This window comes from Podarcis filfolensis (genome assembly GCF_964270895.1).
Source record: "Podarcis filfolensis genome assembly, chromosome: 5".
NCBI lineage: Eukaryota > Metazoa > Chordata > Lepidosauria > Squamata > Lacertidae > Podarcis > Podarcis filfolensis.
This window is the reverse complement of record NC_139608.1, coordinates 42,484,562-42,504,505: the sequence shown is the minus strand read 5'-3', so window position 1 is coordinate 42,504,505 and position 19,944 is coordinate 42,484,562. Positions and strand designations below refer to the sequence as shown.

General features: G+C 43.6%; 1 protein-coding gene and 1 long non-coding RNA gene across 4 annotated transcripts; one reads left to right on the top strand and one right to left on the bottom strand.

The window, feature by feature from the left end:
• Positions 1 to 957: 957 nt before the first annotated feature.
• On the bottom strand, positions 958 to 19,897 carry FGF8 (fibroblast growth factor 8). 2 transcript variants are annotated; one of them, XM_083615372.1, is made up of 5 exons: positions 19,349 to 19,897; positions 19,132 to 19,168; positions 16,735 to 16,915; positions 7,211 to 7,317; positions 958 to 2,957 (listed from the first exon to the last, which is right to left on the bottom strand). In XM_083615372.1, the coding sequence occupies exons 1-5, from the start codon at positions 19,378 to 19,380 to the stop codon at positions 2,670 to 2,672; spliced, it is 645 nt and encodes a 214-aa protein (XP_083471498.1). In that variant the 5' UTR covers positions 19,381 to 19,897; the 3' UTR covers positions 958 to 2,669. The 2 variants fall into 2 exon arrangements, with proteins under 2 accessions (XP_083471498.1, XP_083471499.1); XM_083615373.1 differs by having other exon boundaries at positions 16,735 to 16,882.
• Positions 8,805 to 15,527, top strand: LOC310763381. 2 transcript variants are annotated; one of them, XR_014548606.1, is made up of 2 exons: positions 8,805 to 8,896; positions 15,142 to 15,527. It is a non-coding gene; the product is annotated as an uncharacterized lncRNA (long non-coding RNA). The 2 variants fall into 2 exon arrangements; XR_014548607.1 differs by lacking the exon at positions 8,805 to 8,896 and adding an exon at positions 13,278 to 13,407.
• Positions 19,898 to 19,944: the final 47 nt, after the last annotated feature.

Below are 19,944 nucleotides of genomic sequence, written 5' to 3'. Positions count from 1 at the left end.
AACTCTAGATAATATTTTAGAGACTAAGACGTAAACCACATTTCCAATAGCTGTCATATTCATATTGTTTATTGTCATATTCAATTGTTAATTTAAACTTAATCCTATTGTGTTTTATGTTCGCTTAGTACGGTATGTGAATCTGGTCTGGGACCGTCATAAATTTTATTATTACTATTATATATCACAATATTTATTAGCTCCTAAAACATAGTATAGTCCTGTGCACGTCTCCTTAAAAGCCAAACTCCTTAAGTTCAATGAGACTGGTTCCCAAGTCAGTGGGCAAAGGATTGCATCCTAATGCTGTGTATGTATTTGTAGTAGTAGTAGTAGTAGTAGTAGTAGTAGTAGTAGTAGTAATGATGATGATGATGTCAATTTAAATGAGTGTTTGTAGTAAGCGTGTCATCCTCTCCTTTTGGGGGGGAGGGGTGCTTCTGGCTTTTAGCTACCGAAATGCTTTTAATTCAATTTCCAGAGTATTGATAATTTAAGCCAGCATTTCAATGTTTCCTGTAGCCATACTAGGTGCCCTTCCCAAGCTGTTAAGAATCTGGACACCACCACAAGCTTTGAAAAAAATACTCCCATTCCAAGACTTTTCAAAGGCGACAATTAGTTACATTGTTAAAATGTCCACAAGAAACACAAGCAGCTGTTGTGATGACCTGTCCCCGGAGAGCCAAAGCCAGGTGCCAACCCTTAAAGGATTTGCAACCCAGTTTTTTCTCACCTCTGGTGTTTGCAAATTTCCCCCTCCCAATCCTTTGTCTTCCTCCAGCACCACCCAAAAAAAAAAAAGAAAAAGATTCCTAGCCCTGCTAGAAATCACACAGCCAGAGAGAGCACACCTCATTTATACTAGTAGAAAAATTTAATGCACATATTAAATAAATATTTCAGACCATTTCATATTCAATTTGTACACAGTAACAATTTTTCTAAAAAAAACTACCCCACAAGAAAGATGTGCTGTGACAACAAGCCAGCTCACAGCTTCCACACACTGAAGTTTTCAAAAGTATCTTTTCTTTTGTTGTTATTTTAAATAATCCTTTGCAAAGTACCCCTTTCAAACCAAACGTCCAGCTCAGCATCTCTCCCTCCCTCCTTGCCCTTAAAAGTATTAGTTAAGCCTTCTGAAGTTCCTGATTACACAAAAGATGCCACCATTCAGCAGCCCATTCAAGGCTTGCGTAGCTGGATCTAATCTAGCCTCCCTGCAGAGAAATAAACTGGAACACAGGCAGTAAGGCAAGCAATATTTTCTGTGGCGATTAAAGGCCAACATCAGCATCTCGTACACAGAAACCCCCATCAGTATAGGACAGGGCTGTCCAAATTCCAAGAGACTGATCTACTCCCACTATAAAAAACAACAACTGGCAGTGATCAAAGTTGTTGAGCTTTTTTTAGGGAGCCAAAGTTTTTTTTTGGGGGGGGGTAATTTGATGAGGGTCCCAAGATCGACCATGGACCAACCTGTTAAGACAGCCCTGGTATAGGATTCTCAAGGGTTTCTTGGCCAACGGAGTATCTGCAAGCAAGGCTGCAAGCTCTTATCAAGGTTGGCAAATGAGGGGCCAGGCAACATTTCTGAGGAGTCAGATATGGGCTGGGGAGAGGTTCAAATTGCTAACACCAGTTTAGTGGGAGCAAGGCTTCCTTTTTTATTTTCCTTTTGGCTTTTTAGGGGCCCAACCATCCTTCATGCCTGTAAAATGAGTGAGATCCCAGTTCAGTCTCATTGGAAAACTTGAGACAAGAAGCACCTTTGATGAAACGGGTGTAATGGGGAAATATATAACATTTGAACTCAGTGGCACTTTATTGTCATAACAAATACAAAAAAAAATGGTCTACAGAATAATAATAAAAATGCAGACCTCTGGAGACATGATCAGCTTGGATAGAACATACAAAGCAAAACTAGCGGCCCTCATCTCAGCATCACCTCTGTGGTGGCGTTCATTCATTCTTCCTTGGGGATTCTGCTCTCGCTCTCTCATTCAGAAATGGAAACAGTGACTTCACATCCCACCCTGTTGGTGCCTGCAAGTCTCTCGCTGGTTACAAAGGGACTTGCACTCAATTGACTCTGAGAAAGGCCACAGTCTGCAGGTACCAGGAACATCCACACAGACCCATCAAAATAAATGGAACTTGCACAAAAGCTCTGGATGGGTTGTGTTTCTATTACGTTTGTTTTATTTGAGGTAGAAATTTGGTCCCAAAATTTATTATTTGATTGAAGAGGGCAGGTTCTATGCTTACCCCTAGATCAACTACCTCCTACCCACCCCCACCCCACTTTTTTTTTAACAGTCTATTAAAACATAACACGCCCCCCATGGACTCAAAATGTTTCTTAAGTGAAGAGCAACCCTTCACAAGTCTTTTAACGTTACAGTGCTTTTTCTTAAAAAAGCAGTAAAGTTGGAATACAAAAATAGAGCCTCTTTTTTGTTTTTAAAAAAACACAAAACAAACAATTATAAACAACTAGATCAAGTTTGGTTTCCCCCTCTTCTTCCACCCTCGTTTTAATTATCATCACAGGTTAAGTCTCTAGGCATTGTCCATCAGTTAAAAGTCTCTACAGAATGTCCTCCAACAAAAAAAGGGAAAGGAGGGTGGACCCAAGTGGCACTAAGGAGGGTGGTGGGTCAGGGGGTGGGCTTGGGGCTGGAGTTCCGAGTCCTTTTACTCCTCCGGTTGAAAGGGTAATTGAGAAATTCGAAGCGTCTGTGAGGCTCTGTCGTTTGGTGGCCCTTGGGTAGCCTCTTCATGAAGTGCACCTCACGTTGATGCTGGCGAGTCTTGGAGCCCTTGCGGGGACGCCCCTTGCGGGTGAAGGCCATGTACCACCCTTCGTACTTTGCGTTCTGCAATGCTGTGTAGTTGTTCTCCAGCACGATCTCGGTGAAGACACAGTCCTTGCCTTTGCCGTTGCTCTGCAGGTGAGAACAATAGGAGACAAGTGAATGGAGATGCCCTTCATCTTTTCCCCATGTCTCCCCATGGAACCAGAGCCAGGTTGTCCTGGTCTAAAAATAGGGGGGCTTGGACTTTGTAAGTAGTGATAGCACTTGACCATGCTTTGAACACTGTTTGACCTGGATGCTATTATGCCAAGAATGCTTATTGTCTAACAAACATCCCCCAATGATGTACCAAAGGCACAGTTAAGTCTGTTTTATACTTTGTGTTATCCAGAACAGTCAAGGCATCCAATTCAAAGTTTGTGGGAACTCCAGGAATATAAATTACAAAACTGGGGGTATCCACGGTTTTAATATTAGTGTACCACTAGTACTAATACCTCCTGTTTAGCTATCTAAACATTCAGTTCAATAAACACACATTTCCATAAATCCCTGGACATCTGATATTACCTTATCCAACCTCTCAGGCGCAAACTAAACAGTTCACATCAAACAGTTTTCTCTAGCTATGTATTGGTTTGTGAAGTTGTCTCTGGCTAAAGTGTAATGTGTAGATCTGCCATAATGTGTAGATCTATATTGAAAAGGCCACCTTCAGAAGGTGCAAAGTGTCCTTAGCACTTATGAGAAAACTCGACAGACCTGGGATGTTGCTAAGGATTGCTTTGTTTGAATGCAAAGCAACTCATGAGGGATGCATATAGGATTGTTTGGTGGCTCACATTCAACCCCAACCTGACACTTCACACCAACTGGCAAACTCAGAGGGGACTCAAGAGGAATCACCTAGATTGTGAATTTCTACTGTCCTCAGCCTTACACTAGCAAAGAGAGTGGATGATTATGTGCAAAGATTATGCTTAATATTACTTGGAAATGTTCCCCACCATCCCACCTCCGCCCCACCTCCAGGATACTGCAGAGAAATCTGCAGCTATGCTCAGACCTACTTCAGCACACTCACGCTAGGATTGGTTGACATCGTTGGCTGATAGAAGATATATAGCTAGTCAACCCATCAAGTACCAACCTAGTCAATACAGTGGTACCTCTGGTTATGAACCAGAGGTCCGTTCTTAACCTGAGGTACCACTTTAGCTAATGGGGCCTCTCACTGCCACCGCACGATTTCTGTTCTCATCCTGGGGCAAAGTTCTTAACCCGAGGTACTACTTCCAGGTTAGTGGAGTCTGTAACCCGAAGTGATTGTAACTCGAGGTACCACTGTACCTGAGAAATGAGGCAAGGGCAACAAGCAAAACTCAAATACTTATTGGAATGCAAGCAATGCAGCCACCTGTCCCCTGATTGATTCTAATCAGGAACAGATCACACAAGCAGCACCCAGGACAAAAGTAAAAGGAAGAAGAGGACGTCTAGGTTGAGGAAAGCTAAGCTGTTGGAAGGTCATATAGTTAATTATCCATGGCTGAGCAAGTAATTCTACAGAGAGGAGAAACTGCAAGGTCACTGCTGGCAAAGCAAAGTAAGTGCTTACGCAGGAAGGAGCATAGGAAATCGCCTTAAACAGAGTTGGGCTATTGCTCTGTATAGCTCAGGCTTCCTCAAACTCAGCCCTCCAGATGTTTTTAGCCTTCAACTCCCATGATCCCTAGCTAGCATGACCAGTGGTCAGGGATGATGGGGATTGTAGTTTCAAAACATCTGGGGGGCTGAGTTTGAGGAAGCCTGGTATAGCTCAACATTGTGTTTACATTGATTGGCAGCGTCTCTCCAGGGTTTCAGAGAGGGGTCTTTCACAGCCCTTTCTGAAGACTGAGCCTAAGAGGGACCATTTACATATAAAGTGTGCACACTACCACTGAGCTACAGCCATTCTCTGCCTTTGTGGCTTGGCTTATTCCAAGGGGAAATTTAAATATATATGTATGTGTGTGCAGTTCTTCCCAAGATTTGAAATTTTGCACTATAGTAGTAGTGCAATGAACAGAATTTAATGAACAATGTATATTCTTCAGCTAGGACACTAGGGCTTTTGTGGACTGTTTTGGTAGAACTAGAACTATTTTTGCAAATGCTGATGGGCCAAAAAAATAAGCGTTTTTCTAGATACCTCTGAATACCAGTTGATAGTAATCCCAGGTGGGCAGAGTGCTATTGCACTCATGTCTGGCTTGCAGGCTTCCCATTGGCATCTGGTTGGATGCTGTGAGAACAGGATGCTGGACTCATCTTATGTTCTTAGATAGGTGCTAGAAAAGTGGAGTTGCTTCATATGGGCATTCTTTAAGGGTAAGGCCAAGGCTATAATGTGGGGTGATAGAGAACAATGTTTCAGTGCTGGACCCTGAGAGAAGCAAGCTGCTTTCTCAGCCCCCAGCATGGAAGCCAAGGAGGTTGCTGGTGGAAGAAGAGAGCAAGCACTTCTCCAATGAACAGCCCACTGTGTTTTTGTGTTGGGTAATAAGAGAAGAGATGGGGGAGAAAGGAATAGGCGTGGGCAGCAGAATAAGAAAAGGGGTGTTACTACTAGTTTGCAGCCCCTGAGCATGTTCCTCAAGCATGTGACCCTTGAGTTTAAAAAGGCCCCCTACCTCTGCTGTAAAGTCTAATTCATTCATGCTTTTTTTCCTCTTTTTCTTGGTAGCAAACACATTCCAAGTTCTGCTTCCAAGAAGTCTTAGATATGTGCTCAGGACCAGTTTACACACATCAGCAAAATCAGCTGGTAGAGCTTTTCCTGAACTGTATCATTTCTTATCACAGCATATTGAAATGCTTTTTCTGAAAGCAAAAACTCCCCAAACACCATGTTACAAAGAAGACCAACAGTGCCATCCTAAATATGTTTATTCAGGAGTCGCCAAGTTCAATGGATCTTACTCCGTAGTATGCTTGATTAGGGCTTGGACAATTTCTTTTCTTTCTTTGCAGTGGGAGAAAATGTCTCCTAGTTAGCATCTTTGAACAGTGAAACAGATGACAAGTAGGTGCCAGATAAAGGAGATGCTTGAGGATAGCTGTATTTACAGGGAGTGGAGAGGAGACCTCCTAGGCCAATTCTTAGGTTTTCATTTGGTTTAGTGTATTCTGCTTTTTTAATTGATCACAGGGTATGATGCATTTAATATGAAACAACAATGCATGTGCATAAGTGGTAAACCATACAAATACAGAGCAGGTCACCACACCAAATCATCAGATCCTAACTGGTTTTTGGATAGTATATTGTTTTTTATATAGTATATTGCTTTGGTATTTTCATTTATTATTTGCATGGTGGTTGTTTTTTTGGTGAACAGTTATGAGCATCCCAAACTTGTGCATGTTAATAGGAGAGAAGGGAGAGGGAGGTGAGACTTTTGTCAGAAATGGGCTTAAGTTGTTGGATGGCAGGTTTTAGGAGAAATTGTCTTAGTGGTAGGAACACTTCCTCATTGGAACGAATCACAAAGGGAGTTGCCCAGCTTTTCCTTCCTGGAAACCTTCTGTCTGCTCTAACACTAATGAATAGACAGACAGACAGACAGATAGATAGATAGATAGATAGATAGATAGATGATAGATAGAAAATGTATGTAATTTAATGTCTTTCCTGCATATGTAATTGACTTGGGGGTTGTCTAAAAGACTGCCCCCTCCCCAACCCAATGAATATATGATGCTATGAATGCCACAGGCTCTATCAAATAGGTGCTTGTGATGGTCTCACAACAACCCTGTACATTGTAACCTCAAGAGGAATGGAGGCAGTAGGTGGCATCGTGTTTCTCAGCAATACAGAGTTGCTGCTTGAGTGTTGGGGAAATGAGACTTCCCCTCCAATGGAGACATAACCTGAAAGAAAAACTATCTGATACCTCCCATAGCAAGAGGTTAGTGTGTGTGTGTGCATATGTGTTTCAAGCCTTTTAAATTGTCTACTACTTCTGGCCATGCGAAAGAGGGCCTGCAGATACTTGCCCAGCTTATTAATGATGGAGAAGAGTTGATACAGCAGATTTTCAGTCTTGGAATGTTTTTGTCATTGAGGGTAGGCTGGGGCTGGAGTGGCGCTGCTCTAATGGACCAACCTCTACTGCTCCTCATCTTTAGACATTTGCTTGAATTGTGTGGTTCTGACTAACCACAGCAGTATCCACATGAAATACAGCATCAGTGAATGCGTGTGAACAAGCTCGCTTCCAGCTTCAGTTGTAGGCCCTTTTGCCCTTCCATTCCCATATTTTGTTCCTGAGAAGATTGTCCTGCTCCTCCCCTTGTCGCATAGCAAGCAGTTCCTACCCCAGAAGCCCCCTTACCTTGCCGATCAGTTTTCCTTTCTTGTTCATGCAGATATAGAAGCCTGTCTCAGCTCCCTTGATTCTTACTCTGCTCCCAAATGTGTCGGTCTCCACAATAAGCTTGGCTGGAGTGGGAGAAGATGACAAGAAAATGAGTTACATGAATGTTACAAGATGGGCACTACATACAGCATTCCAAGAGGATAATTTGTCTTCTAGAAATAGCATTTTCTTAGGCAGGATGGACTATGCAACCAAAGGGAAGGGATGCTGTGTCCCTCCTTATAGTATTTGTTATAGCAATACATAGGAAGCTGCCTTCTATCGAGTCAGACCATTGGTCCATATAGCTCAGTATTGTCTACAGTGCTTTTCTGCCAGACAGCGAATGGTCCCAGTTCTAACTGGAGATGCCGGGGATGTAACCTGGGACCTTCTACATGCAAAGCAGATGCTCTAGCACTGAGCTATGGCCCTACCCTAAGAGAAGGATCAGGGTGAACTAATTATAAGACCAAGTGTCACATTCAACCTTGGCCAACCCTTCAAAAGTGACCTGCTAGTGATGGGTGTGGCCAAAAGTGGGTATGTCTAGTACCCCATACCCTGTCTTTTAAAAACACACACATACACCCCCCCCAAAAAAAACCCACACACACCCCTCTCACCTCCATGTACATCAACTGAGGAAGAGAGCTATTGCCTCCTCTCCTCTCATCAAACGATTGATTCAATGGCTAGGGTAGGAGGTGATTTGTATCCCCCTCCACACATCAAGGCACTAGGCTCTCCTCACCCAAGTGCTGTGTCTATTTTAAATTTGTTTTCTTTTTGCTGCCACTGCCATCAAAATCAGTGGAGAAGCCTGGAAAAAATGTGGCATACACAAGCATTACATGTACTGGGTGGCTCCCTGACTGTTCACCCATAGTAGTGGCAACAAACAAACAATGGTGCTTCCACTCAAATATTGCAAAATCTCTTTCTTATTTACTATTTATTTATAAAAAATATTTCTATACCACTGTATCATAAAAATATATCACAATGGCTTACAACAATATAAAAACATAAAACCAGACAATAAAATCTTAGAAAGTTAAAAACTAGTTAAAAACAAAAGGAAATTAAAAACAAACATCAATAGACCATTGCGGGAGATGTATTCTTAATTGTCTGCATAGGCCTGGTGGAATAGAAAAGTTTTCAGCAGGCGTTTCAGCAGTCCTGTTTCTTCAGGAAACGAACATCTTAAATTCAAGCAATAGACAGAATCTGACCTATTTTCAAGAGTCGGCCATGCATGATGGCTATTGCAAGTCTTACAGCGCTGGATGGAACTTCCATTTCTGAAACCAATGGACTTCCAGTTGCTGCAAAAGATCCCTTATCCTCTCATTATAGAGAAATATCTGGGCACATGTCTGTGGCACACAACACAGAAAGGCTACAGGACACAAGGTTAATATAAAGCCCTGGCCAGTAATTGCTTTAAATCATCCTACTTTAAAAGGAAACTCAATGATTTGGGCAGTAGCAACAGGAAAATTAGTTTCTAATTTGGTATTTTTATACTTGGTCCCCTTGCTCTTCTTGTATCTCTTTTCTGTGTAGGTCAGGAAGCTCCATATGATCAGTTTAAGTCCTTTCTCTATCTCTCTGCACTGATGCTGACTTTGCAGCTGGTAGAGGAAGCCAGGAAGGGTAAGGGCAGCCCCTTAATGCATTTCACCTTTGCGAGAGTTGAGAGGGCGTATTGATTTAGTCTCAGTTTTTTTAATGGAGGCATTGATTAACTTTCAAAGCAGCTATGCAAATCGCAGATCAATGGCTCGTCCCCTTCTTCTTGCTGCTGCAGGAACCCCAAAGAGATGGAGCCAGCCAGCCCCAAAGGGCCATCTCACCCATTCCAGCCCTTCTCTGTCATTGTACATGAAAGAGAGGAAACAGAGCAACATTTCTGTACTGTGCAGCATTTTTGGTCAGTTGAATGGGAATTCAGAGTGTCCCAGGCACCAAAACTGGTTTTGCTCTTTATGACTTTAAAGGGAAGGTTTGCTCACAAGCCAGAACCCAGGTAGTCATTACTCTTGATGATGCTCAATACATCATCAGTACTTGTCTCCCATTGCTGTTACAGTGCCAGTTATGATAAGTTAGACTTTATTCCTCTAGCAATGTCACATTATGGAATTCACCATGTCTTAGGTACAGGCAAAATGGTTCTTGTTTGTGATTCTCAATTTCACACATGTTTCACTCACACACAGAGAGACAGGAGGGAAGTCCAGTCTAGGACCATCTCATCCCATCACCTGTTGTGAACAGGACAGGTTACAGGCAGTCCTAGGCCCATTTTGCTGCATGGAAAGCATTATAGTGAAACTTTTTTGACAAGGCACTGGAGAGGGAAGGGGTCCAATCCCTCACATGTCCCCTTTGCTCTTAGAAAGAGACTCTGCTCCTCCTTTCTCTGCTACCAAGGCAGGCCCAGATTTAATGCACCTGCCACAATCATGGATAGTTTTGAGACCAATATATCTGCAGGAGTCTATCTGCAGAATGGGCCAGAAGCTTTAATGATGGTAGCTTGGTACTTGGGAATCTGGGAGGGAGCAATGAGATGTTCTAGAGCGGGGACAGGGAACCTGTACCCCTATGTTGCTATGTTCCATTAGTCTCAGCAACCATGGCCAACGGTCAGGTATGATGGGAGTTGTAGTCCAGCAATAACTGGAGGACTGCATGTTTCCTGCCCCTATCACAGAGCAAAGTAAAATGGTTTTAGCCATCACAACAAGTTGATCAGACTTAACAATGGAAGTGATTCGGTTATGCAGTTATATTGGAAGCATACTGTAGGAGACACTGAGAACCCTCTGGGTCTCAACTGGACTCAACAAACCTCTGTCTCAAATCTCCAGCTGCAGCATGTATTTGCTGCTGCTGTGGCAGTGCAGGGAATATTTGTTTGTTTGTCAATTGATGTTTATATCCAATTTACTCAATAGAAGGCCTCTAAGGGGCTCGCAAAGAAAAATCTAAAATATTCATTTGAAATAAAAATCAATAAAAGCAAACATTAAGAAAAAGTTAACGTAATTTTTATATACAAACGAAACCTGCAATTTTTAAACAATTGTACGTAATAAAATTGTGTGTCAAAATTACATGCCTGGTAAAACCAATACCACAAAGGTGCCTGCCTAATATTAATGAATAGGGACTTCTAAAGAGTGGGTGCTGCCTATCTGAAAGATTGATTACTTGCAAGCATGTAGCGAACATTGTTTGGCACTTGTAAAATGGCCAGTTCCATAGACTGAAGTGGTCCAGTGGGCACACAGGGGGTAAGGGAATCCTTCTAGTAAATAATGAGTCAGTGCCTTTTCCCCAAATTCTAGAGTCTGGGACCTACTATGTCTGACAAGGGCTTCTGAAGAAAAAGTGATCCTGAGTTTCATACACAAACCTTATGCATCGTCAAGCTATATGTGGGGTCTGTGGTATTCATGCCTCATATCCACAAATACAAAGCTGAAAACTCTAATCAGTCAGAGGAAGGATCAAAAGAGACCTTGAAATTTGCTGAGAAAAAGCAGCTTTCCTGCATCACCTTTGCTGCTGAATGATTCACCCACCCCCAATGCAAAACTCGAATGAGTTTGTTCTAATCATTAGGCAAAACATAAACACAACCTCTCCTGTTCTGCTTCTTGTGCTCAGCCAATCAGATGATAGTTTTTACAGCACATTTCCATAACACAAACACCTAGAAAGGCAGGATGATAGCACCTCATTATAAAAGAAGTGGAGCATTCAGTTTACCAAAAAGAGAAGGTGCTTCCAAAAGAAGCAAAACTGTCAAGACTCAGGCCATCAAGTAGAAATGCCAGCTAAATCCTCAAACCAAGGGATATATTCACCTGTGACACTAAGGGTGGAACTTCCCAGTAGGAAAAAACCCACAGGATTTCAAACTTTGCATGGGTTTCCATAATGCTAATATAGGGAGGGTATAGAGGAGAACTGGCAGGGGGTGCTTAACCCTCCTCTAATTCTCTCCTGCAAATGTTCCACCTTCCCCCAGTCATTTTAACCCATGTTTTCCCAAGAGTGGCTCCAATACTAGGAGTCAGCCTGGCTGAGGGAATTGGGGAGACTTAGGAAACTGTTTGCAATGACAACATGTGGATCTTCCCTAACACCAATATTTTTCATCTGGAATGTATCACATGTGAATATTGCTAATGTGGGAGAGAGAAAGGAAGTGAGAAAGTGTTAAACAGAAGAACGAATTTTAGCTAATGAAGGTTTCTCATCTGACCTACAGACACAGGAAAGGGTCAAAGAAACTATTCAAGTTGTGAAAATGGGCAAAAACATATAGACTTGCTGTCTGGTCCGATGTGGGCAAGCAAACTGATGAGGATCATTTTCCCACTTTGTAACCAGCTTAGCTCTTATGCAAGCCTCCACTAGTGTTTGGATCACCAGCTGCCTGAGGTTTGGTTGAGGGACATTTTGGGTCCAGACTGTCTCACTCATTATCAGTGATGCTGGGCTTAATCAATAGCCAATTGTAGCACTGCCATGTTCCAGACAGCATCACTTCAAAATGCAATGGCCTTTTTACACCAGCAATAATATACTGTATTGCGATGATCTGAAAGTTAGGAAATTGTGATGTGCCTGAAATGGGAGGTTTTTTGAAGTAAGATGTTTAAATCCCTTGCAACAATCAAGCAGCTACTCTACATTTGATGTGCTATAAGCATTGTATGAAAAAGCATCAAAAGATGCTTTTTAAATATCCTTCTTCATGGGAAGAGAGACACTTCAGAAGCAGTTGCAGTTCATTTGCAGGAGTAGACTTTTCTATTTCACTTATACCTTGCCCTTTGACCTTTACAAGGCTTTTTGGCCCTTGACTTTGGCTGTGCACAAACCTCTCATTTTACCCTTGTGATCTGGCTTCCTCAGGCAGGGCAAGGGGCCGAGGTATTTCCAATCTGAATAGGACCATGGGAAATCCTTCAGTGCTGTGGCCATGAAGCCAGTGCTTAAAAGGCCACTACACTCCACAATGCTTTCTCTTTTTAGCCATTCATGAGGACAACTTGAAACCTTTCTCAAGCTCTGCCCCTCTCCCTTTTGTCCTATCGATTTTACAAAGCTTGGAAGGCAGGGACTGTATCACTTGCTTATTTATTTATTTATTTATTTATTTATTTATTTATTTATTTATTTGATTTCCACCATATCTTTCAATCCAGAGTTGGCTTACAGGGCTTGTTCTATGGCCTGCCCAGTGTCTGACACTTTGTTAGAGCTAAATAAACAGGAGCAAAAAAATCCAAGACGCAACAGTAACAAAGTAGAATAAATCAATGGTCTCAAACCTAGTATGCCCGAGCTAATGGAAGCTGCATTTATGTATATAGCTAGGGGCTGGTTAAGATGCTTTTCTGGGGTATGTTATTTCACACGAACCTACAGCTCACTCCTCCATCACCACACACACACAACACTCATTTGGCAAAGTAGTGGGCCTGGAGCAAACCTGAGATGGATTATGAAGAGAAACAGTCTCTTCCTCTGGTGATGATGATGATAATTTGTACCCCGCCCATCTGGCTGGGTTGCCCCAGCCACTCTGTGCAGCTTCCAATGTATATAAAAATATAATAAAACATTAAACATTATTAAAAAAACCTTTCCTATACAGGGATGCCTTCAGATGTCTTCTAAAGAATAATAATAATAATTGGGGTACGAAGCATCCAACAAATATTACAGCGTAGATGGGCAAAAGGAAAACTAGATTTGGATGGGCAGGATCCTAAAGTAACAGGCCCTGGATATTTGACTTAAATAAAGAGAGTTATGGATCATAGAAACACCAGTGGATCCATACTATTTCCCACAGAAATTCATCCTATTACATATTCAGCACCAGATCATATCCAAATATCAAATCCAAACTCCTCCTCCTCCTCCTCCTCTTCTTCTTCTTCTTCTTCTTCTTCTTCTTCTTCTTCTTCTCTCATTCTCATAAGAACATAAGACTGAGCCTTGTTTGATCAGGTCAAAGTCCCATCTGGTCTTGCACCCAGTGTTCCACAGTGGTGGACTAGATGCCTATGGGAAACTCTCAAGAAGGACATGAGGGCAAGAGTCCTGTCCTGTTGTTCCCTAGTGACCGGCATTCAGAGGTATACTGGAAGTAGTACACAGCCATCAAGACTAGCTTCTATTAATAGCTGAATTTGTCTAGTCCTGTTTTAAAAGCCACCCAAGTTGGTGGCTATTACCATATATTGTGGTAGCATATCCAAGCGTTTAACTATATATTTGTGAAGAAATGCATCCATTTGCCTTTCCTAAACCTCCCACCATTCAGACCCAACTTTCTTCACACAATGCATAACTTTGATCATGCCCCCTTACTTACTTGGCTTTCTGTAGTGGGGGGGAGGGGGGACAGCTTCAAACATAGCAACCTTTCCTCATAGGGGAGTTGTTTCTGCCCTTTGATCATTCAGGTCCCAACTCCTGCAACCAGCATGTTTTGTCTGTGAAAGGCCAGGACCTCACCACAACATTATTATTCTCCTCAGCTTCTCTGAGGCAAAATAACTATATTTCCTCAACAGGGGCCAACATCCACAATATTAACAATAGTGGAAGATGGCTCGACACATGTGAACAAGGAAAGATTAGAAAACAACCGTGTCAGTAGTCGGGGATTCACCAGCAGTAATGAAAACAGTTATCTAAACTAAGCCTTTAGACTAGGCCCCAAGCCTTGGTGGTCCAAACCCTGGTAGAATGGCTGCTTCCCTCCCCGTCTGCACACTGTGCTGTGTATGAATTACAACATCACATCACTTCTTCCGACCCATTACAACCCCGTTAATTTTAGCACTTCTCCTTCCTATAAAATATTAACATCTGTAAGTCCCCGTCTCCCCACCCCCTGCCAAAGAGCAATTGGACCCCCGACTCCTCTTCATTGAGCCACATAGACAAGGTCCCCTTATTTATCTGTCTTTGGGGGGCACGAGCGAGGGAGGTCGATCAAGAGAGCAGTAAAAGGTTTAAAGAGCATCAATTTCCATGCTCTCTTCTGCTGACTGATGGAAAGACACAGAAAATCAGCCCTGAACGGAGGCAGAACAACACATGCTGCTGCTTCTCTCTTTCCCCCCCTTTTTTGTCCTTTCCACCTTTTCAAAGGCTCTTTCTGATTTATTGTCTGTTTGGTGGGCTTTGCCTTGCCACACGAGCCGCTTTGGTGACCGGCCTCCAGCACTGAATCGCTGGTCGCTTGGCAGGCCCTGCTGGCTTGGAACTCTGCTCGAAAGCAGAGCCGTGGATTCACAGTGGGGCAGGAAGGGCAAAGAGTTAAGTACAACTGGCCTACAAAAAGCCACAGCAGTGGAAGATGCATCCCAGGCCCCAGGCAGCACGAAAATATGTACGGCAGCCAGGTCCCAGTAGCAAATGCCAGCCGTCAACACAGCCAGAATCCAATACAGCAATTATCATTCACTTTCAGAACAATTTCCTTCTCATACAGATAAAGACCATTTTAATCCAGATTATGGACGGCTAAACAGAGCTCAGAGAGGTGGACCAAGGTTTAAGATGCATGGGGCTTTGCTCCTAATTAGAAAACGGAGAAAGATATTGACAATCAAGACAGATAACCGAGAAAAATGGACCTGACATTAAGTCAGCCGTAAAAATGTCACAGCAGAGAAAATGGTCATTGGCAGAAATAAATCACTTAAAAAGGAAAAATCTTCAGCGCCCCCCCCATTTCAATACTTAATATAAAATAAAGACTTGAGGTTTTAATATTTGATGTTAATGGTGCGAAAGGTTGATTTTGTTTGGGGTGGTGGGGGGAGCTTAACATTTTCAACTCTATTCTTTCACTTCAGTGACAGATTTATCCCAGAAAAATTATGTTTCGTGCTCAAACTTTGAAGGGAAAGTGGCTACGTAGATGCAGAAAAAATGCAGCGAGGCACACTTGATCCCCTAACTGGACTGCGAAGAGGAGAAAGTATTCAGGAAATGTTAAAAAAGGTGAAAGTAAGAAGAGTTTTAATAGCTCTTCCAGACATGGGGGTCTCTCCAGAGATTCATATAGAACAATCCTGAACCTCTATTTTAACATTTACAGACTTGCGACTCTTTTAAAACTTTACATCTGAAAAACTGCTTGTGTTCTCTCTCTGTTTTAGATCATTGCTCGGCTTGCTTCTTAGCTCTTCAAATGCTTAACCTTTTTATTATGTTTTAATAGAGGTCTTTTCTTTTTCAAGCTGTTTCCCTCATTTCATTCTAGCCTCTCTTAACATTGTCATTTAAATCTAAAGTAATCTCTCTTTTTATATAAGACATTTAAGTGGGAGGGGGAACTTTGTTTGTGAAACAAACTGGTCTCCTTCAAATCATGGTTGCTTTAAGGCTGGCATGCTTTGCTTGAAAGGTTAAAAATACATCTTTGTACATGTAGAATCCACTTAGCCCCAACTATTAAAGTTCATTCTGAAATCTTCAGTCAGCCCAAAGCTATATGAGAGGATGAATGTTTGCAGCAGTTTAGTTGTAAGTGAAAAGGAGAAAACACATCTAATGTGGAAGGCTAGGAATTCTAAGCAGGATGCATACTGCATGTACAAATATGTATGTGCAACGTAAGGATGCACGCATTTTTTGCCAGCACACAGAAAATAAAGGAAGTCGGAGCTTTCAGAATGTCAGCTAACCTTGTCCCGTGTCTCACATATGCAAGGAAAGGAGCTCAAAGACTTACAGTTTATTGAAGCCACAGTTTTGCTAGCACCTTGTCCTCTTGTATATGGCTTGAGCATTTGAAAGAGTAATTAACACTTACGATCTAAGTTATTTAAAACTTCCACGCTACTCAGGGCTCCCCTGCCATACCCCCTTTATTTTAGAGAACAAGAGGATCTGCTGCCTTGTCCTCCCATGCATCCCACAGATTTGTGTTTGCTGCACTCAGAGACTGAATACAGTTGGTGACAATCTCTGCCTAAGACTCTGGGAAACTCTGGGGCTTCGAATCACATCCTCCAAGCTTCCTTGTTTCCGTATCACTGAGAGAGATCCTAGCTAGAGCTATGTTGCAGGAATGCACCAGCTATTTCTAATCTAAACAGTTTGGGCATCCCTCTTCTTTTCCGCTCCTCACCACGACCACAAAAGAAAAACGTTTTTTAAATGCAACTCACCCCATCATCTGGGTGGTCAGAGAGATCAGGTGTAAAAAAATAAAACGAAACCCACACGCCTCCTCATAATCAGAGCTATCATCCTGATCCCCAGGGGGAAAGCAATGTACTATTATTACAAATATTGATTGCCACATTCTTCCATCGCAAGACCCCTGCCTTCTGAACACTTGTAATGATTTCTGGCTAACAAAGAGGACGGAAATCATTAATTACTGTGCTGCGCGCACCACCACCCTCCCCCAGCCCTTCTGCCCGCATATTCAGCCTTACCATGAGCATCTCCATCCTCCGCCATGGCATTGATTTTCTTGTTGTCCAGGATTTGCACGTGCTTCCCACTGGTCCGACTGTACAGCTGATAGGTCCGGACGAGTCGCCGGCTTAGTTGGTCGGTCACCAGGCTCTGCTCCCTCACATGCTGTGTAAAATTAGGTGGGGACTGAACAGTTACCTTTAGGAAATTGAAAAATATACAACACACCATTATAATCTCTACTCCTCCGAGAAAGGCGCTCTCGGCATGTTCCTGGTGCATTTTTTAGAGCACTCTGAGCTGGTGCTGTGCAGAGCCAGGTTCGTGATAGGTCAGTATAAGAAACCCTGGCATGGATGAGAAATTGCAACCGCTACCTAGACATTTATTGTTGAGAATCAAGCATGGGATAAAGAAAACACAGGTGATCCTGGAACACTTGGGACAGAATTACAACCAGCACAGCTCCTCAGATTTCAGAAAGACTCGTGCCGATTCAAACCAGGTCACAAACGCCATGGAGCTCAAGTAGGCATGGTCCCGATCCTGCTTGCTCCAATTTAAACCCAGGAAGGCTCTGCAGGAATCACTTTAAGGTCACCACCAGAGCAAAAATAAACCAGCTCCATCATTCATATCCATCTCATTCCAGGCAATACAGCATGCACACGAGTGCGACGGACTTCTAGCTAGGTAATCATCCCAAGGCTTTCAATTACTGGGCTTGTTTCTGTGTCTTTGGTATTTGCTTTCCTGATCTTTCAAGTGGCCTGCTTGAGAGTTTTGCTTTGTGGGGCTGTAAGGGCCCTGTGCGCTGTGGACCAGAGTAACCAGTGACCAAAAGAAGAAGGTGGAGGGGGGGAACAGCCATATTTTATCCCCCTTAAACAGGGATCAGTTGTGTCAGCAGCCGAGGCAGTTCGGAATTGTCTTTGCAGCTAATATTTATGAGCCTTTCCATACACATCAAGGCTGGCTATGGGTTTCCCACCTCCCCACCCACCCCCAGCCACACATTTAAAGTCCTCGTAACCCTGTTAGCAGTAGATTCTGTTATGGAACAGTTTGGCGGGCGGGGGGGGGGGGGGATCGGCTATGTGTAGCTTCAGTTGTACAATGATATTGCCACTGCTCAGATCTGTTTCTCTCCTCTCTCTCACAGCCTGGTCTTAGGAGAATTCTTCCACCCCCTCCACATCTCCGATTCCTCTTTTAAGTCTGAAGGGGTTTAGTTTGCCCCTGACATTTATAAAGACGTATTCTGAGCAAATGTTGAGGAGATTTGTTCCTTTCAACCTCATGGGGTGGCAGTGTACGAAGTAACCCCCGACTCGTCTCTCTTTTCCCCCCACCCCACCCGCTGCCCATGTCAAATGCTAAGGTTATTCCATGCAAATGGGAAAGTAACCTCCTCCTCAAAGCTGGAGTTTATAGAAGTCTTCCCTTGACAATTTTCCTTTCCTTTCCTTTGTGTCTCTCTGTGTGTTTCCTACAGAAGGTTCTTTTGATAATATCTCTGGATTCTTTTGCCAGCTCTGATGAGGGGACCATGTGGACACCCACATCACTCTTTGATTTCCATCTGACGCCCCCAAAATATTACAATGTAGCTTTTTTTTTACACAACTCCCATGTTCCTCCTTCACATTCAGAGTGATCTTTGTTACTCCGACTTACAAAATCAAGAGATCCTTGCAGTTTTAACTCGGAACCTTACACCTGTTATCTCTCTCTCTCTCTCTCTCTCTCTCTCTCTCTCTCCCTCCCTCTCTCTCTCTCTCCCCTTCACTCTCTTTCTTAGGGGAAATTGCATTTGTCTTTGGCTCTCTGGATTTGCAATCAATACTGCACCAGCAGGGTTATAGATCCCACAGTATCAGACTGTGTTGTTTAATATATTAGCAGCACTACTGATGGCCAGCAAGCTAGAGTTAATAATGGTTAGAATTTCCATCCCTTAAATATTATAAAACTTTTGAAAATCATAGCAAAGGTGCTTGCAATTTCAGCAAACAATAACTACCTACCTACCCATCCATCCACACACTTGCACAATGTCTGGCTAAACACTGCAGTACATTTTAAATTAATCAGCATCTATTTCTTGCCTTGGATTTTGCATGCTTTTCTCATGTCTGCGATTTCAATTTTTGAACCCAGCTTGCATCTACTTTCACTTTAACCAACCTCCTGTCGTTTAATTTTATCAAACATGTTATATTTAACATTCTGCTGCGTGTTTGGGTTGCTCCATCAAACGCTTCCCATCAAACTCCTTATCTAAACTTTTTCTTTTTCTTATAACCGCTTTCCGTTTTTTTAAAAAAAGATGCTTGGAAAAGATTTGGCTATGAGCTTCAAGCTGCGCCAAATAATGTCTTAAAGGATAAAAAGTAATAAAACAGTTTCCTTACCTGTGCCTGCAAGCAGAAAGCAAACAAGTGCAGTAGCCTAGAATGATGGGAAAGCGGAGGAAAGGGGGAAAAAACAAAGTAGATGGTGAGGTGATTTCGCTTTTGAAATGGAGCAGAAATAAAGATGGAAAATCAAGGGAGACTGTTGGGGTGGTTGTTGTTTTTTGGGGAGGGCAAGGGAAAGCCGGGAAAGTCCAAATAATCAGCAGTTACTTACAAATAGCTGAATATGGACGAGAAGAGATTCATCCTGAGCGGTTTCCCCCGGCGCTGGATCTTGGCCGGTTCCCGGGACGGTGGGAGGCTCCGCTTCTCAGCCTCCCTTCTCTCGCTTTGCGTTAAGCTCGCCGGTTGCTTCGGCTGCCTCTTCTTCCTCGCGCGTCTCTCCGCGCCCAGCTCCCCACGCGGCACTTGCCTCCCCGAAGCGGCTGGGTCAGGGCAAGGGGCTGCCTCGGCGCGGCCAGCCCATGCCCTCGAGAGCCGCCGCCGCCGCTGCGGAAGGAGATCGGGGCCGGGAGAGCGAGGGGAGCGCCGGTCTTGCGGCGGCTGCTCCGGGGGCCCAAGCGGCGAGGGCGCGCCCGGGGGTCGGCTGCGCTAGAGCCCGGCGAGGCGCGGAAAGGGCGCTCGGCTGTCAGCAAGGCTCCGGGGCAGAGCAGGCGCCCAGGCTGCGCTGACAGTTCCTGAGCCCCGGATCGCCGGCTGCGGAGAAGGAAGGCGGCTGGGCGGCAGGGAGGGCGCTGCGCCTCTCGCTCTCTCGCTCTCCAAGCGCCCGGGGGGCAGTGCGCACCGGCCCGGCGCTGGTCCCTCCTCTTG